The sequence below is a fragment of the Hippocampus guttulatus genome, chromosome 5 (assembly GCF_054856545.1).
Source record: "Hippocampus guttulatus isolate MCC_2025c chromosome 5, RoL_Hgut_1.0, whole genome shotgun sequence".
Taxonomy (NCBI): Eukaryota; Metazoa; Chordata; class Actinopteri; order Syngnathiformes; family Syngnathidae; genus Hippocampus; species Hippocampus guttulatus.
The window spans coordinates 19,363,639-19,384,367 of record NC_141265.1 but is presented as its reverse complement, the minus strand read 5'-3'; the positions used below and the strand labels follow the sequence as shown (position 1 = coordinate 19,384,367).

Here is a 20,729-nt window from a genome sequence, read left to right as displayed (position 1 = left end):
ACAACTGCGCACATCCAGATGGCTCAAAGTGTTTTAATCTGGTTTGTGTTGTGCTGCATCCTGTCCAGTGTACAGAAATGTTTGTATTGCTTCAATCGTGACTAAAAGTGTCCATTTACTCGGCGGATTGCACACTTGAACGCTAACAAGTGAATTAGATGCGCCCTACTTCCGACCAATCGTCTCGAAGGGCTACCTTAACCGACAACCGTTGGGCGCTGTAATGTGTAATGAGTGCGGAACGAATCGTGTCCCAATGTACCTTTTCACCTTTTGGTCCTGGTGGTCCTTGTGAGCCGTGCAGTCCTTTGTGACCCTACAACAAGAGGAGCACGCCGTTACTCGGACAAAGCTAACCCTTTACCAGTCAGTAGTCCTACAGTAACTGTTGTCATGATTTAAACAAGTTAAAAAAAAACCTTAGGGCATATCCCGGCCACAATAAAAGACCACTGAAATGTCCAGTCTCACTGTATTGGCAATGTGGGGTCAGTCAATTTCTGATGTGATCAACATTTTGGTCACCTTGGCAAACGAGAAGTGCTCACTGTCAATGGAACAAATTTCAACCAAATTCAACGTAAGAATGGAACAAAGTTCAATCTGATTAGAAAAGATCTGGTTAAAAAAAACGGCACAATGAACCATATGAGGTCATTTCAATATATTTGCAATTGACACCAAACGCCCCTCAAAAATAAAATTACATTTCAATGGTATATCCCCATAACACAAAAAAGTTACACAAGTAAATTAAATATGTGGGTTTTTGTAATTGTTCTGGGGTTGTAGTGTAATTTTAATGGGTGCCCTCTAAAGGGTTAATCACATTTCTCAAACTGTCTTTGACACAGTCTGGGTCAGATACAGTTTTGTTTAATTTTGGAGTACAAACACACTATTTTGTCTGTTCCCTTAAAAAAAAAGTCTTTCACAATCTTGATTTGGATTTTTCCACCTGGAATATCTTTAAAATGACACCCAATCTGTAAACCTGCCATTCAAAAAGTCTCAAAAATACAAATTAGATCATTAACAACACTTGAAATATGAACGTTTTCATTTTGTTCACCATACATTGTATAGATGATTGCAATTATGGTATAAGGTTGCTTCTTGCAAACTGTGATCAATAAATATAAGTGCAGAATACCCAGTGACATGTGAAAGGAAAAAAAAAACGTTTTTTGGTGGTATGTTGAAAACTATTTAACGGTCAAATGGATCAGGTAATTCTATAAGGTCACAGATGGAAGGCCCGGAATGATTCATCCCCCTTGAGTGTTGTGACTGTGACATCCACAAAGCAGAACGATGTATCCTCAGTGGCAACCAGCAGTAATAAAAATCTAACAAAATCCCACTCTGGGTGATTGTTTTATCACCTTACTGAAGAGGATTTCCTTTTTTAAATTTTTTTTTAAATGCTATTATTCTACACCTCATAGCCTGGAATTCCCGGTTCTCCCAGCTGTCCCATTCTTCCAGGAGCACCCTGGGGAAATAAATCCACATTTAGTCCACGTTAAACCAAAATCCAATTAAGTCTGTCAGTCCAAAAGAAGCTTGAAAAGCGAGCGGATGTTTTACCACTGGACCCATCGTTCCTCTTGCTCCCTTCAGTCCGACAAATCCTGGCGCTCCCTGCTCGCCCATTGGCCCGCTTTCACCCAGGTGACCTTGGTGTCCTTTGGTGCCCTGGCGAGAGGCAGTCAATAAGCAGGTATGTAGCGGGGGTGAAAACCCTAGTGACTTTAGTGACAATTTCCAATTTACGATCGGAGAGCATCCCCAAGAAGGTATCTCTTTGTCAAGAAGTGTTCAATCACTACTACAGGGACAGCAAATCGACTTGAAGGGGAAAGTGACGGGTGGACAAACCTTATTTCCTGCTTTTCCTCCTTCGCCGATTTTGCCTGGTTTACCCTCCTGACCCTTTTTTGAAGTAGAATGATTTTAAGTGGACAAAAACAAGACGTCTTATTTATCAAGAGAATCCAATAGACACTTACCCTCACTCCCGACAGTCCAGGCGGCCCAGAGGGTCCATCTTCTCCTATCTGGCCTATTTCACCCTTGTCTCCCATGGCACCTTCTGCGCCGGCATCCCCTTTCTCACCCTGAAGAGAGATCATTGGAGCAGTGGAAGAATTTATATCGATTTATGTGGCGGAGGAGGATAGTAATGCTCAAGCTCATCAAAATAAACAAGCAGAGTCGATGAAAATTACTCAAACAGAAATGCCAATAAACAGCAAATAGCCGTAACATTTTATCTTCAATATACAGAGGACATGAAATTCGACTGGGTATCATTGTTTACCTTATATTAACATAGCAAAATGTAATAAAGTAGAATGAAGGTTGGCTAGTTGGTTGGTATGGTCGTTAGTTAGCTAGCGAGATAGTTACAGAGTTAATGTTATTTATTTTATTTATTAATTGGTTAGTTTGCCGATTAGCTTGACAGGAAGCAGAGTTGGCTAAGTGGGCACGACTGGGTAAGAAGGTGTGTATGCTAGTTTCCAAGTTAATTGCTTCATATGTGGAATTTAATCAGCTGAATTCGTCGTTTTGTAAAATGGCTGGATAGATAGTTACTGAGGTAGCTTTTTTGCATCGTCTCTCAAGGGATCAGAAAAGAGACTACATTGCCAACACTTGGTGTGCAGTTAGCTAAGTATTTCATTTGTTGGTTTACTATTTCATTTCTTTGTTAATTATCTAGGTTGTGACTTATCAAGCTAGGTGGTCGGTTGGAGTTTCTTTGTAACACAAGTCATATTTGTGACATATGAGTTACTTTTTGAAAACAGTCACTCGAGGGGTCAGAAAAGTCAATAAATAGCGTCCATGTCCCAAACTTGGCATTACTTGGGTAGGTAGTGAGTTAGTTGGCTAGCTAGTTAATTAGTTAAGTATTTTCTTCATTTTGTTGGTTGGCTAGTTAGCAAGTGTTTTCTTCATTCTTACGAAGGCACATGCTGCTGAATACAGAAAGTTCTGCTAGCCACAATGCGGTCGACAATTCGGACCTTCCATGATTAGTTTTTAACTTTAGTTAAGAGGCAAATGTCTATGCTATACAGAGTGATGTTGTTGTATGAAAAGACAACTTAGTAGTCTTTTAATACCTTTTGGGAGGGTTGACGGAGTGATACACGGCTGCAAAGAGACAGTCAAAACTTGCTGACTTTCCATTTGTCTTTCACCAGAATGGAAGAACGAAGCGATACAAGGAGCTGATGTTTTTTTCCTCCCAAGAGTGAACAGCTAATGCTTGCAAATCCCTGGTGAGCTGCTGCTTTCTATCCAAAAGCTACACAGTGGATTTAATGTACACTGTTTAACTCTCTTGGTTGACAAAAATATGTTGTATACACCATGGAGCCAAAATGAATCTCGTAATTCTGTTTGTTTGACTTGGTTTCATTCGGCAACAATCCCCCCCCCCCCCCCCCCACCCAATGCTTTCCAGCCATGATAGCTTTTAAAAGAGTCACATTGTCTGTATCTGCCTCAGAGCAGGTCCAAGAGCTCACTCGTACGTCTGCCTCGAACGACAAGATTCAACTGGATTTGAACTCATTTGGATCTGTTTCACGTATTTGGTTCTAGTTGACGTATTTCTTGGACTGAATGAACCCATGCTGAAACTGTTGAGTTACATTTGGGGATCAATATAAACACTTATGTTCCATCATAAGTGCTTTACCTTAACTCCATCAGGTCCACTCGGTCCAGCCTCACCATCGATGCCATGCTCACCCTTAGGGGGGGGATCTTCATGAATGTAACTACTACAAGCTACATACACCCACATTTTCACACGACAGCACTGTATAGACGATACTTACTCTCTGGCCAATCAAGCCCTGCTCTCCTATGTTGCCGGATGGACCAAGGTCACCCTGTGAATGAATGATCATCCTTCAGCAAATCGCAAGTTCTAAAGACGTCGGATATCATTAGACTGTGTGGGTGTACCTAATAAAGTGGCATATATGTACCTTGTCCCCAGGCTCACCAGACAGTCCTCCATCTCCAGCCTTCCCCGGTAAGCCCTGTACAGAAACACAAAGCAACTTTCAATCATCAGCACACGTTCCGAAGTCAGTTGTGTGATCAGACTCACCAAGGGTCCCATCTCCCCCGTCGGCCCGCCCGTTCCTGGAGGCCCGGCTGCTCCCTACACACACACAAAGGTAGGCCATGAATGTGAAGGTTTGACAACCTCAAAAAAAATGACAGCGAAGGAGTGAATAAATGTGTGAAAATAAATGAGATGGCGTGTGTGGGCCGGAGGAGCCGAATTAAATCTGCAATGGAAAGTGCTTTGAAAATCACGCACCAGAGTCTTTGTAAGTGATGGAGACGAGCCTGTTGCCGTGGCAACACCGTCAGGACGACAGTAAAACTGTCTCGGCAGGTATAGGATGTCGTGACTCATTGTCTCGCTACTTGTCTAAATGGCGTCTATGAGACTCAGGTGCAAGAAAAGGATTATTCTGCTCGGCGTTTTCCTGTCGCAATCCTTTACAGTTTGTTTCCACAGCAGGGGGGGGGGGGGTGATTTCACAGCTACGTGTTTGTTTATATGTCATACATTCCAGGATAGCAGCAATATAACGGGGCAAACTGTCAAACGTTAAGTGAGTGTTAACATTCAGTTAGTGGGAATTTCGACACTTGTGTGAAAGTTACAAAGTGACTCATTTGCCTTTAAATAATATATGTGCGGTTCACAACGTTTTTATGACAGCAACATAAAGACAGTGACCAAATACCATAAATCATATTACTAAGGCACATGATTCTTATCTTGGAACAAAGAAATCTAAAGGAAAAAAAAGGCAGACTGATGACAGTTGATGAAAATATGACTCACGGCATCCCCAGCAAGTCCTTTGTCCCCTGGAGGGCCAGAGTGCCCTTGTATCCCCTAAAATAAAGCACCATACTATTAACTAATTTCAAAAAAATAAAATAAAAAAATAGGTCTGCAGTAATTAATACCAGTTAAGAATGGTCACGTACCGGAAATCCATTCAGCCCAGCTTCACCGGGCTCGCCAAGCTTTCCCTGCAACACAATAAGGCAAAATAAGTGCTCTTGTCAGCAATGTTTTTAATTATGTATTTAATTTCTTATCTGTATATGTACTATACTGTAATTCAGGAGTTGGAAAATTGTTACAATTTTTTAACCATCATTCAGGCTCAAAATAGCCAATTACCATGTGTGTCATGGCCTTGTCTGTGAAATGTAACAAACTACCTTTTATATTTTGTACAAAGTAACATACAAAAAATATATATCAACGGCAACAGTATATTGTTTTGAATTTTTGAATTTTTTTTATTTTCATACACTGTACCTCATGGCCAGGGATGCCTGTCTTTCCTGGCGGACCATCAGGGCCCTGCAAAGAACAGATTCAGGTGATTTTGTTTTTTTCCGCCTCCCAAAAAAATCAAACCGATGCAGCGAGCCAAGTGCTAAAACTTGTATTTTACTTCTCCAACAAAGAGCTTTCCTGAATAAAGTTCTTCAGATGTTAAGAATAATCAATGACATGAAAAAAAAAACTGATGAAAAAAAAGCTCTTTTGTTTTTACTTTTGCTAGATTTTCTTTGTCTCTACGGACAAAATGTTTATGCAAGTGGAGCAATTCTGATGTGTCCAGTTCAAGAGCCGCACTTTCCGAATGGAGTTTGAAAGGCAAAAATAAGAGCATCAGCAAAGAAACAAACACTTGAAACCAAAATTTCAAGAATGTTGGACAATTGTTCAGGTGCTCACATTTAGTCCAGCAGGACCATCTTCCCCGACGATGCCATCAGGACCCCTCGGACCCTCAAGAAAAGAAAAGAAAAAGTTGTTTTTTTAAAAAAAAATCCTTCCTAAACATTGAGAGAAAAATAACGACTTTCACGTTCGCTGGTGCGGTTTCAAACACTGAGTAATTGAAGTGAAAGCAATTTATCCTCATTCTGGACGCCCCCATGAAGTCGAACCCTGGAGACAGACTTTTTTTTTTTTAAACAACTTTGCCCATAATAGAGACTCTCAAATGAAGTTTGTGTTTATTTTTGAAATCTACATTCTAGTGCATAACGCCATCTCTCCGTGCATAACGCCATCTCTCCGTGACGGGGATTTGTTGTACCTTTGAAGTGTGAAACGTCACCATTGATACATTGCCCATAAATATCGCATTGGTATTGTAACACTGTTGTAAAGCAACCACCTGGCAAGAAGCTTTTCTTCCCCCAGCTGCAGTTCAGCACAAGTTTGATCAACTTTGTGGCCATCGCGCTGCTCAAAGGCGTAGTGCAATTTACACTGTCCATGGCAAGTTTCTCAGGACAGGATATGTTCGTTCCCGTTCAGCGGAAGGCCTGCTACGACCACCGCTGATGGAAACGTCAAACTCCTGGAGCAGGCGAGTGCCGCTCTGGAAATCATCATCACCAAACGCTTGATTTAGTGGACGCTTCAGAGACTGATGAAGCTTTATCTTTGGATACTTCAGTTTGTCGAGTGTCATAATCTTCCATTTTAAGCGAGAAACTTGCCACGGAGATCATCGAGTGTGCTTTGAATTGGAGCAGTGCGATGACCACAAAGGTTCGGAAAGTGCCGCTAGCCATGGGCAATATGCTAACAGAAAGTACGAAGCCTAAGTTGTCAAATGCTGATGGCTCACGAACCTCTGAAGTCAAAGACACGATACTAAGGAAACATCACCCTTCATACATACAACAGCTAAAAAGCAAAGAAACGAGTCGCGTGCAGACAACCAGTGGCCTCTTCAAATGGGGAACTTTTAATGAGGATTTTCATCAGGCAGCGTATTAAGGAGATGGGTGTTTAAATTCCAATTTCCAGGGACTGAATGTAATTTTCAACGATTATGGTGATCAGATATTGCATTTGTGATGTCAGGGGAGGATTGTTAAACTCATTTCCAAAATGAAATGCCTTCATTATCCGCGCTCGTGTTCAATTGTTCATCCAGTGCGGCCGTCTCATTTGATCAGTTGAATGACGGCAAAGGCAATAAACTTTGCACTCAACCGCCTCTCCTTTCCACACCACATGTTTCTGACAGTATATCACTGACCCAGTTCCTTTATGGAGGAGAGTCGTGAGTATGTTTTGGCAGGCACAATATCAATGTCCGGTGACATGCGTGAATCTCCGATTTTATTGCAGATTTGCAATATATCTGCAAAAGCTATGTCAACTGGGTTTTTTTCCAAGCCAAACTAAGTTACTTACCTCAATGCCTTTGGGTCCTCTGGTGCCACCTGATCCCCGTGAGCCAGTTGGGCCCTAAAAATAGCAATATCCAGGATATATACTGTCAATACTGAAATTGGCTGGCAATCAGTACAAGATGTACCCCAAATTGATCAGGGATAAGCTCCAGCTCTCATCTCAAAAATCACACGACATGCATGCATGCATCGTAATCGAAAAGAAAACCCATTGAAATAATTCAACGTATCACAAACCCATCAATGGTTTTGAGCAATGTGTCAAAGTCAAGGCCCGGGGGCCAGATCCGGCCCCTGACATCATTTTATGTGGCCCGCGAAAGCAAATCAAAGATGGCAACTTTCATGATGCTTGCTAAAATCTCGACCAGCATTTCAAATTCTCATTTGCAATAAATAAACCCCTCATTACAGTGACTTAAACAATAGGTGAATAAACCGTTATGCTTGACTTCTTAATATGGTTTCAGTCATAACGACCCTCTAAGGGAAACTGTAACTCAAATCAGGCCCGCGACAGTTTGACACCCCTGGTTTTGAGGATGAAGGTGGGGCTGACTTACTGGGATCCCTTCTGCCCCAGGAGGCCCAGTCTCTCCGGGTATTCCAGTGTGACCCTGAAAGAACAAAGTGAAACTGCAGCGACTCACGAACAACATGTTGGACATCAATATTAAAGGGTCTCAATCTGCCTGGCTGAATGAACATCATCACATTCCCTTCAACCCTATCAGGCACAGTGCTTACTACAGTGGACGGCTTATCATGTTATCGGGTTACAGGGCGCATGAAAGCGTTAAGCCGCACGTAGCTCACAAAGGACTGAGTGCCCTCGGGACAAGACTCCAAGACTTACCATCGGCCCCGATTCTCCCGGTGGTCCGGGAGTGCCCACTTTCCCACGATCACCCTGTGGAAGGGCACATCGTAATTATAACGTACAGTATCTACATTGAAGTCAGACAAATACTTTATTGTTTTTTATTTGTCCCAAATGATGGACAGCAAACTGATTCAAACTAAGCCTGGGTCGCAAAATATGTAATGAGTAAAGAAAAAAAAAACAAGCAAACCATTTCTCCTGCAAGGCCCGTCGCGCCAGTCGTCCCGATGAAGCCAGGCAAACCCTAAAAGAAAAGAACACTTCTTTTGTTCCTCACACGAACATCCCAGCTTTGCAAAGTAAACGAAGACGTGCTGAGGTTCACCAGTAGAAAAGAAATTTTACCCTCTCGCCTAGATTCCCGACCTCTCCGGTTATCCCAATCTCACCCTACAGAATGTAAAGTGTGTCTCATTTGTGAGCGTGTTCAAGGAAAATGTATACATATGCTGATCATGAGGGCATTATAGCCAAAGAGAAGCCGGGAGATAGTTCGGTTTGTGTATGCTCTGTCCTTCTGACCTTGACTCCGTCCAGGCCTGTAAGTCCAGGGAATCCTTGCCTCCCCGGCCTGCCCTGAACACAAAGTCAAAGTGACACAGAGAATGTGCTGTGGAATGAGAAAACACTCAGCACGCGTCCACTCGAGTGGACGTTGTCGGTTGATTTGGTTACCATTGCGTAGCAAAATACATTTGAATCTTGAATGTAAAACAGAGCCTCAGAGCCTTGGACATTTCTATTTCAACTCAATGTGAAGGCAATGTACGCAAGTTATTTTACTCCCACGGTGCTAAAATCCATCTGGTCTTTGTCAGCCGTGCCTCGTTTCGGTGAAACTAATGACATCGCAGTTGGTTTGCATTGCAAGTTAGGCTCACGACTGATTGGTTGACTGAAAACAGGCAACGGAAGATGACAGAGTAGTGCAGTTACAGTAAAATGGGAAGAAACCAATAAGAGACATACAATGAGTCACGCCTGAGAAGTCGACACTGTTCCCGTATTACTTATTGGTGGAAATTGTTCGTACTACCCTTTTGTTCCAACGTAAACCTGATCAGGATTGACTTACTTCTTCAAAGGATAAGCGACATCAAAAATTGGGTCAACCGATTGTGATTGGTTTCGTCCAGCCTGCCCTCACCTCAATTCCTGCTGGCCCAGCTGGCCCGATTGGCCCCTCATCACCCTGTTGAGCATAAAGTATCAAAACCGAGCGGAAGACACGGCCATCTATTCTTGATCAACCGAGTGGGTGTTTCTCACATCGAGTCCAGGTGTTCCTTGTGGACCAGGAAACCCTCGGGCGCCTTGCCTACCCTGGGATCGACAACACCAAAAATCAACTTTCGCCACATTTTAGACACCGTTTGTTGATATTTACACGATACCGACCTTTGGCCCCTCTGGACCATTTTGACCCGGCGGGCCGATGTCACCCGGAAAACCCTAGAATGATCCCCGTGAAGCCAAATCGATGCTATTACACTGTCATTCGTGATTTTATTCCATGATGCATTCATGTTGCTTTGTTCAAAACATGACGGAAACACGTCCTACCTCGAGGCCAGGAGGGCCGGCCGAACCATCTGGGCCTTTTTCACCGGGTTGACCCTAAAAAGTATGAAGATAATCACGAAAGACATCCTAACAGTCTGACCCAAAAGCAAGCGGATCTGACCCATGAACAGTATATACTCCAGTAGACCCTCCCAGTATGGTAAATATCACTCTACCCCACTCTAAAGGTATACGTTGCACATTTAAAAAGATCAAGTCGTTTAAATGACAGAGACCAGACCAGCCTCCAAGGTGTGATGACTACTACTGTGTGGCATATCAGCACAGAAAAGTGGCCTTGGCGTACCTTTTTGTCAGCAAAATAAAACAAAAACCTCCCAGACCATGTTGTAAAATGAGGTCAGACTTGTACCAGCACTGCATGTAAAAGTCTTTTTCCTCCAACATATGCTTTGGTTATTAGTTTGTCATTGGCAAAGCATCGCCATTCACCAAGTGTTCAGAAATCAATGCAGCGAGAAAACACCTTTCAGTTTTTGATGAGGAAGTGTTACCAAACTAAGGGATTCACCTGTGGTCCTGGAATTCCAGATGGTCCTGGTGTACCAGGTGCCCCGTGGAAACCCTGTGAAAGTACAAGTTTCGCGTAAACAAGGCTACCATTAACTCTCTTGGAACATGTTGACACTATTAAAAGGATTGAGCGAATTGAACCACGAACTTAGCGGGCCTTAAATTGGGCAAGCTTACCTTGTCCCCTTTGAAACCCGCCTCTCCCGGTTCCCCTGGCAAACCGACGTCACCCTGAGAAGCAAAACATACACGACACAAACGACAGCAACCATTAAAAACAATTAAAAGCACAGCGAAAGACTTGTTTTAGTCATCCAACCCAAGATCAATGCAGGATTTCAAGCCTGTTTCACGTGCAATTATAGAGTTTACGTTTTTTTACAGCCTGCCAAAATGTCCGATGGGAACCGTGGTTTCACGTCAGCGCTAGCCACGGTCTGTCAATCAATTCAAAGTGACCGTAGACCACAACGCACCACAACTAGCGCTTTAAGGGGCAGTGTCTCGCCACAACCCGCATAACTCTTCACTGCCAAATATGCTGTATACATTACAAAGCATAAATCACAGCCACTGTAAAACTAGTTGCAAACGACTAGATAACGGTGATTTGACAACACCTCAGATACCGCATGGTCATTCTGTGGTTGCAAAGCAATAGGGGTACATGCTGAAACTCTGTGAAAGTCATCAAAGATGTCAAAGACATCTGTATGTCTGTCTTGCTTGAACGAAACATTGTCAAGTTCATTAGCTGAATTGGTACCTTTTAAAAATATCGACTGATGCATGGAAGACTATTGTGGTTGCTTTTCAAGACATATTACAGGAGCCATTTTACGAACAATAAAAGCAATCCGGCGGCACTGTCCAACACACCAAATAACATGGCTAATAAATAATCACGTACCTACGGTTATTTGGCAAACTAGGCCGGTTTAATGGTTTTTGAGGACTAATAGTCTGAGAAGTACATGTGCAGATCACCTGATCACCTTTCAGTCCAGGTTCACCGGTGTTTCCCGACACACCCTTGGAAGCAAAAAGACAAATAGCTCAGAAATAACAAGCCAAAGTGTGCTCCTTCCACATCTCATCACCACGGAGACTCGTTGCAGCGTTTACCTTGAGTCCCGGAGGTCCCGGTAAACCCATAATGCCAGCAGGACCCATCTCGCCCTTAACAAACAACGCGCACAAAAGACAGATAAGAAAACCCCACAGTTCAAATCTCCAAGTGTCAAACTGTCTGCTAGGCCAGTTGAAATACTTACGAGAAGACCAGGAACTCCGTGTGGGCCGGGAGCTCCAAAGTCGCCCTTAAACACAAAAGGGAAAGACGAAATTAGACCCAAGGTTACGCAAGTTAATCTACTGCATTTCTGCGCAGGTGTTTTGTTTCGGTTGAGCCCGCTGCTGCCTGAGCACTTGGCGCGCGACACACAGAGACCTCTGTTGTCCTGGTGATCAACCCCTGTGCTCGCATGCCATGTCCACATCCTCTCCCAACTCGGCGGAGGGATGGATGACAAGCGGCCCAGCGTGGCCTTCCCGTCACCTCCTCCAGTTCTCCAAAGGACAACAGGAGATGAAAGCAGCCAAACGTGACCTACTTCCTGCTCCAGATGGGAAATGAGGCCTGGTTGGGCAGATCTCAGGCGATGGCAGGCAATCCTGAGAAATAAAACTTAGGATGCTGCCTTTCGCTTTGGACGAATGAGAGCGTTGTGGTATCGGGACTACATAAGACTGAACGTCCACAGAGGAATTTGGTCCCAGCTCGGATAAACCACGTTACGGAACTCAGGAATGGTGCCCTCAATTCAGGTCTCTGAGTTGGAACATCTTTGCACTGACCGTAATGCTTAACAACCAGGCAGTTTGGCCCGATAGCATTGTCGGCTAATTCCAACAAAGGGGCCCCATTCCTCATCTCCACAAGTGTCCTTCCCCCTTGATGGACCACAGATGGCCGACCAAAGAAGTCAATCCCACAAGTATTGTTTCAACCACTGAGCAGAACCGCAGAGACTCCGAAGAGCCAAATCTGGTAGCCAGGTCACATTCGCAACCCAAGTGACATCGCATCACTGCATACGATGAGTGTCACTGCTCGAATGGCAACCATTCTTCCAATTAGGATTCTGTTATTCCAGTGGCCTGAGCGGGAACCCCGTCTGTTGGGGATTTTATCCACACATGAATGTTGTGCTTTCCAACTTTTCGAAGACAATTGTGTCAAAACAAGGACACGACTGTTTTTTTTTCCCCTCAAGTACAGTGGAAGCGCTAACGTAAAACTCCCCCGAGGTTGTCCAATATTCTTCTTAACTTGCACCAAACTCCAAACGGCCTCCAGCACACCTGAGAAGATCCAAGATCAGCGAGCATCAAAGAATTAGCTCTGCACGCATTTGAGGAGGTTTTCTTTGGCGATTTGTGACTGTATCGCAACACCTATTCCCAAAAAAGAAACAGCCTCCACGAGGAATTGTAAAGAGAAAAGAACAACAATCTTCACTGAGAGTGGCTGGCTTTGTACAATTCCACAGCAATCCGACGCATTGAAGGTGCTTTTTTTTTGTTCTTCTTTTCTTTCTATTGATACAGTTGTATGACTGCTAAGAATGGTAAAATGTTCAAACACAGCTCTGCATAGTTAAGGTTCTATAAGTGTTCAACCTTGCAGCAAGCGCGTCTGCTTTACAGTCGAGAGGTTCTGAGTTTGAACCAAAACGATGCATGTTAAGTTCATTGAAGACTGCGGATTGTTCATAAATCGGAGGCCGTTTGTTGATGTGTGCCCTGGGATTGTTTGTGACTCTCACGAGGAGAAACAAAATCAGAGCGATGGATGCCTATCATGGACCGTATTTTGAACAGTCCTGCTCCCTCGGTGCATTTTATCAACGTGAAGGGTGCAGTATACGGATTACATCATCCATGAAGCTTTGCCATCGTGTACTTACAGGGTTGCCATCGGGACCAGGGGGGCCTCTTTCTCCAAAGTCGCCAGGAAATCCCTAAGCAGACAGACGAGGTCGTTATGTAAGTAGAGGGGGAACCGACTGGCTTTTTCATTGTCTTGCTGTTATGGTTTCATTCAACTGCGCGTTCAGTGTTAAGACGTGTTCAATTTAAATCCGAGCAGATCCCATCAGATGCGCTCCCCATGCTTCATTTCTGACAGACTGGCAGGAAATTTCAATAGCGTGCGCGTCCGACTTGCCCGCATGGTCAAATAAAACTCCTTGGCCCTTTCAGCCATGAAATACTGTGCAGTTTTTTTTAAAATTGTGGCTGGTGCTGCTGATTCCATTAGGAAGGCAGAACCCTCACCCCCCCAATCCCCACCCCCAAAAAAGATGCATGCACATCAGCATGCCAAAGTAAACACGCACATCACAAGGAAACATCGCACACGTCTGCGAAAGACGAGAATGATGACCAAGAGGGGAAAAAAAACCCCAAAAAACAAAAAAGGTACAGTATTGTGTTCTGTTTGGTGACTGAGGTTCAGTTCATTTCTAAAAAGATATTTTTTTTATTTTCTTCGACTTTCTTCGTGCATCTGATCTGGAACATTTGGCTGATGTGCATCAAGCAATAAGCGGTAATTGGTGCAACATGAAGCCCACAGGAAATGTGGAAAATGTTGCCTCTTTCCAGAAATGCCAATAAACGTCTTGGTTTGATCAGAAACACATGCAAGTCTTTAACAAATTGGCAAGCGTTTAAAAAAAAAAAAATTCTTAAATGTGAGGATCCGCCTAAAAAACTCCAGCCGGTTTCTAATTTGGACACTTGATTTAATGAGCAGCAGATTTGAGCGTAAAATAAGCCTGATTGTTTTAGAATGGCACATCTACCGTGCACATGTCCGCGCTTGCGCGCAAGCCAGTCACTTCTGCTGACTCGGGGAAAGGAAAACCAAGTACATTACGCAAAGCAAATGAGCTCACTGGGAGAGAGAAATAACTCATGGCAAGGCGACGATGAGGCCGACGTTTTGGCCGCCGCGTTCGCGCCAAAGCGCGCGGCCCGACTCGCCCGCCGGGACCCATTACGCTGACACGAGCGCTCACCGGCGGTCTCGCCATTTTCCATGTAAGCCCTCGCGGATGGAAGAGTGACTTCCCGGCGCCATCGACGATAGATTTTGCCTGGCGTGCGGCTTGCTTTGCGCCGTGGGGCCAAAACCACAACTGACACTTGGTATTAGCAAAGTATGCAAATGAAAAAACAAGCACGACGTCCTGCGTTTCCGACATTGTCTTCAAACTGCAGGAAAAGCGTGTTTGAACTTCACTTGAAAAACAAAAGCAAAGGACCGTACAATAAAAACATTCTCGGCATTCTTCGCCTCGTCGTGAAAGAGACACGCGCGCTTGCGATGTTTGCGAGAGGTGATCGGTTCACAAAGCTTGACAATATGGCTTGACTAAAATGATGCTCTGGAAAATGAGGATGATGAAAAGTGTGTTGAGAGAAAACTTTACCGGCCTACCCATCTCGCCCTTCCTCCCATGAACGCCCGGAATTCCCTGAAACAAACAAACAAACAAGTGAGCAAAATGGATTCCCTTTTGTGTTATGTGAAAGAATCACAAAATTTAATTTTGCAAGGGATTCCATTTATTTATTTAAAAAAAAAAAAAGAACAATGGTACACTCCATTTTGTTCAGTTGTATTTCACTTTGAAGTGCAACGCATTTGCAATTGATTATTTCGAAATGCTTGTTTTTGAACATCTGAGTACTATCTTACCTAATTGGGCAATAAGAGAATTCTTTTTAAGTCGTTTTTAAGTAGTATTATGTCTAAGTGCCGCGTTCATGTTTTAACTGTGCACAATGTCACATTGCTAAATTAAAAAAATAATAATAATCCATGTCAAGAGAAAATAAGAGGAAACTACATCGTGCTGAACAAGTAAACTGTCAATCAAATATATTATGTTTGTATGAATAGCATCTTTTTTTAATGTCTACACATTTTTGGATGTGAAAAAAAAATTGTATATATATATATATATATATATACCTATATATATACATTTTTTTAAAATCATGAAACACCGTACTTTTTTTTTAGGGTTCTTTGAAAAAGGATCGACTTGCTCACACCAGGTAGTGACTGTGTCCAACGTCTTAATTATGATTAATTATGACAATGCACTTTTACGCGAGCCAAAATCTTAGGCCAATGGTTCAGAATTTGGGGAAACAAAAATTAATAAATACATATAAAAACACATCCTGTGCTGTAGCAAATGAGGACCGACCCTCGTTCATTCGTGCAAAATCGATTCAGAAGGCGTTTAAAATGTTTGGATCTCACTCAATCCAATTTCCTAGCGGGGGGCTGGGCTAATTTTGCAACTCTGGAACTTGCCTGTGCAATCGAACGAATTGGAAATGTGTGAATTTAATCTCTTGGTTCTTTCAGCGCAATACCACAGACACTCACTCTCTCGCCATCAAGACCAGGCCGGCCAAAGAGCCCCGGGATACCGATCGGCCCCTGAAGAGATTAAGGACAGCAGAAACTTTGGGCAACGTCACAAGTAAGGAAGCGCATCTTTGGCTGGTAATTTTTAGATGCTGTTCAAGACGAGCGAGGTCTTGAGGCCAGTGTATATGCCCATGGACTGCATGGTGCTGGCTTCCACGATGTAGTCCAAGGGCACATACCCTCGCGTCAAGAATCTCCGATGACCTTTCTGCCCGACCTGCTCGGTGGAGAAACAGACGTTATACAAGGACCTCATTCAAGTCGATCCTGGCACACCCGCGTAAATTCCATGACAGTAAAATGCATCTTAATGGACTCATTGTGTGTTTGATCCTGGCATTGAACTCACCTTGACTCCCTTTGGCCCCGGCTCACCTTTAGGCCCGGGTAAACCCTGAATGGAAAACAAAATATCACCAACGTGTGTTTGTGGATCCAACCGACTGAATTTGTCGAGCAATTTCATATTTCAGTTGATGAAAGCATTTGGGGGGAGTCGTTGCTTTACCTTGTGTGTGTCTGTGTGTGTGTGAGAATTAGGCGTCTTAAGAGCACAATGCATGATGATGATGATGCCCTTTGTGTGTGTTTCCGTGTGCCCGCGTATGTGTGTGTGTGGCCCTGCTCAACCAACCCTGCAAGACTAGATTCACTGCACCTGCCTGCCAGGATAACCTTTGACCCCGGGGCTTCCGTCTGCTCCCCGCTTGCCCTTTGGAGAGAAGAAATGAAAGAGATATCAGCGCAAAGGAGACACGAGGAAGGAGGTAAATCCGAGGAAGGAAGCATCCTCTTATTTAACGAGCGTGTGTGTTTTGAGTTGGAGCCACACTCGTTGGAGGAACGGGATGGAAAAGGTCTTATGAGAATAAAACAATTGCAGCCGTTAGGGATCGACATGCAAATGGCATCGTAAATGCCGTGTTGTTAAAGTCGAGCGAGCCAATGTCGCCCGAGGCGGCGTCACACTTGAAAGGCTGAGTGAAGGGCGACTACGCTACAGTATAATTTGACATCGGTCTGTGATCACTGCCCATAAAAATGAAAAAAAAACAAGCATTGGTGTAATGCTTCAGTTTACCGTAGTTGAAAGACATACACATAATAAATAAAAAAATACATACACCCGATTCAAATATTCTGCCTTTACAAAGATAATAACGTGCCAATATGATGAACAGCGTTTGATCTTTAACGTGCACAATAACGTGGAATTCATCTGCGCTACGTACAGATTATTTGTGATGAATACTTTTGCAATTAAAATTCAAATATTACCCCATAAATCAGACGAATTCTCCGCAGCAAAATCTGCTGGGAATCCTGTTGAAATTAACCGCAAACTTCCAAAGAAGATGACTTGATGAAGGAGTTCCATGAAGAATCCCAAAACGGGCTGTACTGTTTACTAAATTTGAAATGTTTTCTTATTAAATAGCCACAAGTGCAGCTGAAGCGGAATCATTTATGTGCAATAAAAAGAGCGAAATGATATTGTATGATGTAAAAAAAAAAACAACAACAAATAAAACACCGAGTGCATTTTTGGAACGACAAACCATTCATTGTTCAGTAAAAATAAGGAATGTGATAATCGCTCGTCAGTTGAGTCAAAAAAAGCTATTTAAAATTGATTACACAATCCCTCTAACATCAAATTAAAGATTCGAGTGCTGCCTGGGGAGGGCCAGGATGTCATTCTGGCCACGAATCCAATTTTTTATTTTATTTTTTAAAATAAATCATGATTTTTATTAGGATTTCAAAGCAACATTGCTCCCATTTATTATGGCTGGCGCAGTCCTGAATGTGATTTTACGCTCTGCACAATAATGGCACTTCATTTGAAATCAAGCAAAAAGACGACAAAACCTGTCGTCTGCATGCATCCAATTCAAAGGCGTCAGCATGTCGCTCACATGTGCATCCAAAGCTAGCAGGCAGGAAGGAAGCTAATTAGCAAGGGAGATTGCACAAGATTTGGGAGTGTGGGAGTGCTGCAACTAGCCTCTGGTGTCCGACCGATTTAGCCCACTTGTGTGCTTGCCAGCAGTGACTCTCTCTTTCTCTCTCTCTCTCTCTCTCCCCCGCCAAGATTCCTGAACAACTGATAGCTGATGTGTCTCGCTTAATATCCCCGCTCGCATCCTGCTTTGTATTGACAAATAATTTTTCATTTTTATAGACCGCGCAGTGAGTTTTGGAGTATATTCACAACTTAACTTAAAAAGATAAATAAACAATGCGAGAAGCACTCCACACGTTCGTACTTCGGGCCTGATTGAGGCATTTTCCTGTTTAAGTTGTCCCGAATAATTATCTTTTTTTTTTTCCTCCTTCCAGCGTGATCGTTTTTGTTTCTGGTATTTCAAAAATGTTTACAGAAGAGTAAAAGTTCTCTCTGTCGGCTCTACGTAGGCACCACCTCTTGTGCTGGTTTGTACTTCGACATGCTACTTCCTGTTAGCATTTGCATATGCTCCTCCCACAATGCACAAAATGAACTGCTCGGCAATTTCGCACATTTGGCAGATGCACTCCCGGTTGCGCCCGTTACGCAGGGAGTCAAGTTTGTGCCTTTTGTGTCTTTTGCACACTTCAGTAAATCAGGCCTCAGAAAATCAGTACGCACGCACTTCATGATTTTTTTTCCGACTTATGCGTGGGTTCGGCCGTGTTCTCAAAATCAGTTAAGCTGTTAAAATTCATTATGTGTACACGAGGAAGAAAAATAAGGAAAAAGAAATACTCACAGGTTCCCCAGGCAGACCAGCAGGGCCAGGATGACCTCTTTGCCCCTGTTGACCCCCCCCCCCCAAAAAAACAAAAAAATTGGTGAGACGGTATGTAAGTGAACTATGCGCTTTGGAATTTCCCCAATGTTTCTATTTCCTGATAAAATGAGCAGAGCACTGCCAATAAAATATGCACAGATATGACTTTTCCCGTTGGCTCAGTGAGCCGTCTCACGCTTAGACAGCATTTCAAAGTAATTTCGTTCTTGCATTGTGACAGAAGAGTCGTTCCCGTCTTCAAACACTCGAAAAGTGGTCAATCGTACAACCCTGATGATGTTCCGAGTGAATTTTCTTTTTTTAATCATTATTTTGCCAATTTTCACCGTTTGACTCCATCCGCATTTCTTTACCGGTTGGAACCGATCCAACGTTTCCAAATCTCTTAAGATTCCCACAATGTGAAGCTCAACCAAAAAGTTCCCGGTCTTTCCCGTTCCAAATTCAAACTGTGAGGCTGCACTGTTGTGACATGCGGGACATTTCCAATTTTGAATCATGGCAAAATTATTGTGTGGATGGTCGTTCGTCTGTGTGTGCCCTGCGATTGGCTGGCAACTGGTTCAGGGTGTCCCCCCGCCTCCTGCCTGAAGACGGCTGGGATTGGCTCCAGCACCCCCGGCCTTGTGAGGATAAAGCGGATCGGAAAATGAATGAGTGAGTGAATGAATATATTTTAGTTGAGCTTTCAAACTTTTCAGAGGAGTTCTCGCGGCCATCTTTCAACTCGGCATAGCTGATGTCATCTCAACAGCGCTGCACTCCATTTTGCGAACATTAGCTTCAAGACACGATTCGGTCTGCTCCGCACCATCGAGCTAATTCCGAACACTTCATTAATCACTCAAGTGATTATAACCGTCTTAATACCCGGTGATGCAACAAACCCATTTGGGAGGATCTAAACTTTATTCTAATCCACCATCAAGGCTTTGACAGTCAAAGGCGTGATGATTTTATTTTTCAGTCTGCTTTGACTTAAAAATCGGGCGGTGTAAATGAGTTCTTCTGAGGAAACCAAATAACCACAATCAAGATTAGTCAGCAGACGATCGTACACATACCGTAAGAAACCTTTTGAAAAAGAAAAGGGCTTAGAATGCGTACTCAGCAAATTAAATTTGCGAGCGTGCTATTTCGCCACAAAGAATCACATCTTAAGTGCTTCCTTTCCTCTTTTCCAGTGCAGCCCAGAACTGCTAATACTCCACACAAGTGTCACTTTACAGCGCTGACTGTCTCCCAGGCAACCTTTACATTCCCTGGAGAGACAGAGGGGCTTTCTCTGGCCCCGAGACAGCCGGTCGGCCAAAGAGATTAAAAAAAAAAGAATCGGCATAAAGATGTCAGGGAAATTGCGGTGGGTCATCGTTTTACCGAGCGTGACTCCTGCTAAGTGATGGAATTCGAAGGTCATTTTTGTTGTCGAAGGAGTTTGGGGGACTTCCTCCCAAACTCGCATTGTATTTGAGGGTGATGACACATACAACCATGCAATCCAGCGCACGCACACTTTTTGGAGAGGAGGGAAAAACAAAACATTGACATTTTATGTTCTCAACAAAATGAATCACGGAATATCCCAACATAATTCCTTTTCACCCCCCCAAAAAAATTTTAAATGCAAGACTGGTGAAAACATTGTGAAGCTCATCAAAAGACCGTATGAAGGAACGAACTGGCTGTGTGCCGACAGTTGCTGGTTTGGTCGTCAGTCCCTTCATTAGTCAAATTGAGCAGAAACTACCATTTCACTTATTCAAGTCTCATTTGTACTCAACTTTTTGTGCAATCCATTTGAAGTGAATCATGAATGCAGTTTTTTCGGGGGTTTTTTTTAATGTTCTTATGCTCCGTGATAATGTTCACGAATGCATAATGTGACAGTGGCTAACAGATGTCCATCCATTCATTTTCTAACGCGCTTATCCTCACAAGGGTCGCAGGGAATGCTGCCTATCCCAGCCGTCTTCGGGCAGTAGGCGGGGGACACCCTGAACAGGTTGCCAGCCAATCGCAGGGCACACAGAGACGAACAACCGTTCACACTCACACCGAGAGATTTTTTCGAGAGTTCCAATAGTCTGCCATGTGTGGAGGTGGTTCAATATTGATATGGTTTCACAAAATTCACGGTCATAACGGCCCTCCAAGG

The 20,729-nt window shown here is 43.5% G+C and overlaps 1 protein-coding gene and 1 long non-coding RNA gene across 5 annotated transcripts in view; one reads left to right on the top strand and one right to left on the bottom strand.

Annotated features, from left to right (window-relative positions):
- The window catches only part of LOC147205370 (uncharacterized), a 46,485-nt gene that overhangs the window by 8,101 nt on the left and 17,655 nt on the right, over positions 1-20,729 (bottom strand). For 2 of the 3 annotated variants that reach the window (XR_015100955.1, XM_086111722.1), the window contains exons 8-41: positions 18,533-18,577; positions 16,438-16,491; positions 16,129-16,173; positions 15,735-15,788; positions 14,764-14,808; positions 13,234-13,287; positions 11,539-11,583; positions 11,390-11,443; positions 11,252-11,296; positions 10,442-10,495; positions 10,263-10,316; positions 9,731-9,784; positions 9,566-9,619; positions 9,437-9,490; positions 9,315-9,359; positions 8,690-8,743; positions 8,513-8,557; positions 8,358-8,411; positions 8,141-8,194; positions 7,848-7,901; positions 7,286-7,339; positions 5,804-5,857; positions 5,378-5,422; positions 5,038-5,082; positions 4,889-4,942; positions 4,136-4,189; positions 4,011-4,064; positions 3,858-3,911; positions 3,716-3,769; positions 2,013-2,120; positions 1,882-1,935; positions 1,591-1,698; positions 1,442-1,495; positions 263-316 (exon numbers count right to left, since the gene is read on the bottom strand). Coding sequence is in view for 2 of the 3 variants with exons in the window: in XM_086111722.1 (XP_085967848.1) it covers positions 263-316; positions 1,442-1,495; positions 1,591-1,698; positions 1,882-1,935; positions 2,013-2,120; positions 3,716-3,769; positions 3,858-3,911; positions 4,011-4,064; positions 4,136-4,189; positions 4,889-4,942; positions 5,038-5,082; positions 5,378-5,422; positions 5,804-5,857; positions 7,286-7,339; positions 7,848-7,901; positions 8,141-8,194; positions 8,358-8,411; positions 8,513-8,557; positions 8,690-8,743; positions 9,315-9,359; positions 9,437-9,490; positions 9,566-9,619; positions 9,731-9,784; positions 10,263-10,316; positions 10,442-10,495; positions 11,252-11,296; positions 11,390-11,443; positions 11,539-11,583; positions 13,234-13,287; positions 14,764-14,808; positions 15,735-15,788; positions 16,129-16,173; positions 16,438-16,491; positions 18,533-18,577 (1,863 nt within the window). In the remaining variant the exon portion in view is untranslated. The remainder of the gene's footprint in view (positions 1-262; positions 317-1,441; positions 1,496-1,590; positions 1,699-1,881; positions 1,936-2,012; positions 2,121-3,715; positions 3,770-3,857; positions 3,912-4,010; positions 4,065-4,135; positions 4,190-4,888; positions 4,943-5,037; positions 5,083-5,377; positions 5,423-5,803; positions 5,858-7,285; positions 7,340-7,847; positions 7,902-8,140; positions 8,195-8,357; positions 8,412-8,512; positions 8,558-8,689; positions 8,744-9,314; positions 9,360-9,436; positions 9,491-9,565; positions 9,620-9,730; positions 9,785-10,262; positions 10,317-10,441; positions 10,496-11,251; positions 11,297-11,389; positions 11,444-11,538; positions 11,584-13,233; positions 13,288-14,763; positions 14,809-15,734; positions 15,789-16,128; positions 16,174-16,437; positions 16,492-18,532; positions 18,578-20,729) is intronic. The other variant, XM_086111723.1, reaches the window with a different exon arrangement.
- The window catches only part of LOC147205369 (uncharacterized), a 38,571-nt gene continuing 23,097 nt past the window's right edge, over positions 5,256-20,729 (top strand). The window contains exons 1-4 of one of the 2 annotated variants that reach the window (XR_015100956.1): positions 5,256-5,441; positions 13,236-13,312; positions 15,714-15,831; positions 16,422-16,546. This is a non-coding gene — a long non-coding RNA (uncharacterized LOC147205369). Of the gene's footprint in view, positions 5,442-12,696; positions 12,835-13,235; positions 13,313-15,713; positions 15,832-16,421; positions 16,547-20,729 lie in introns of those variants that run through there. The other variant, XR_015100957.1, reaches the window with a different exon arrangement.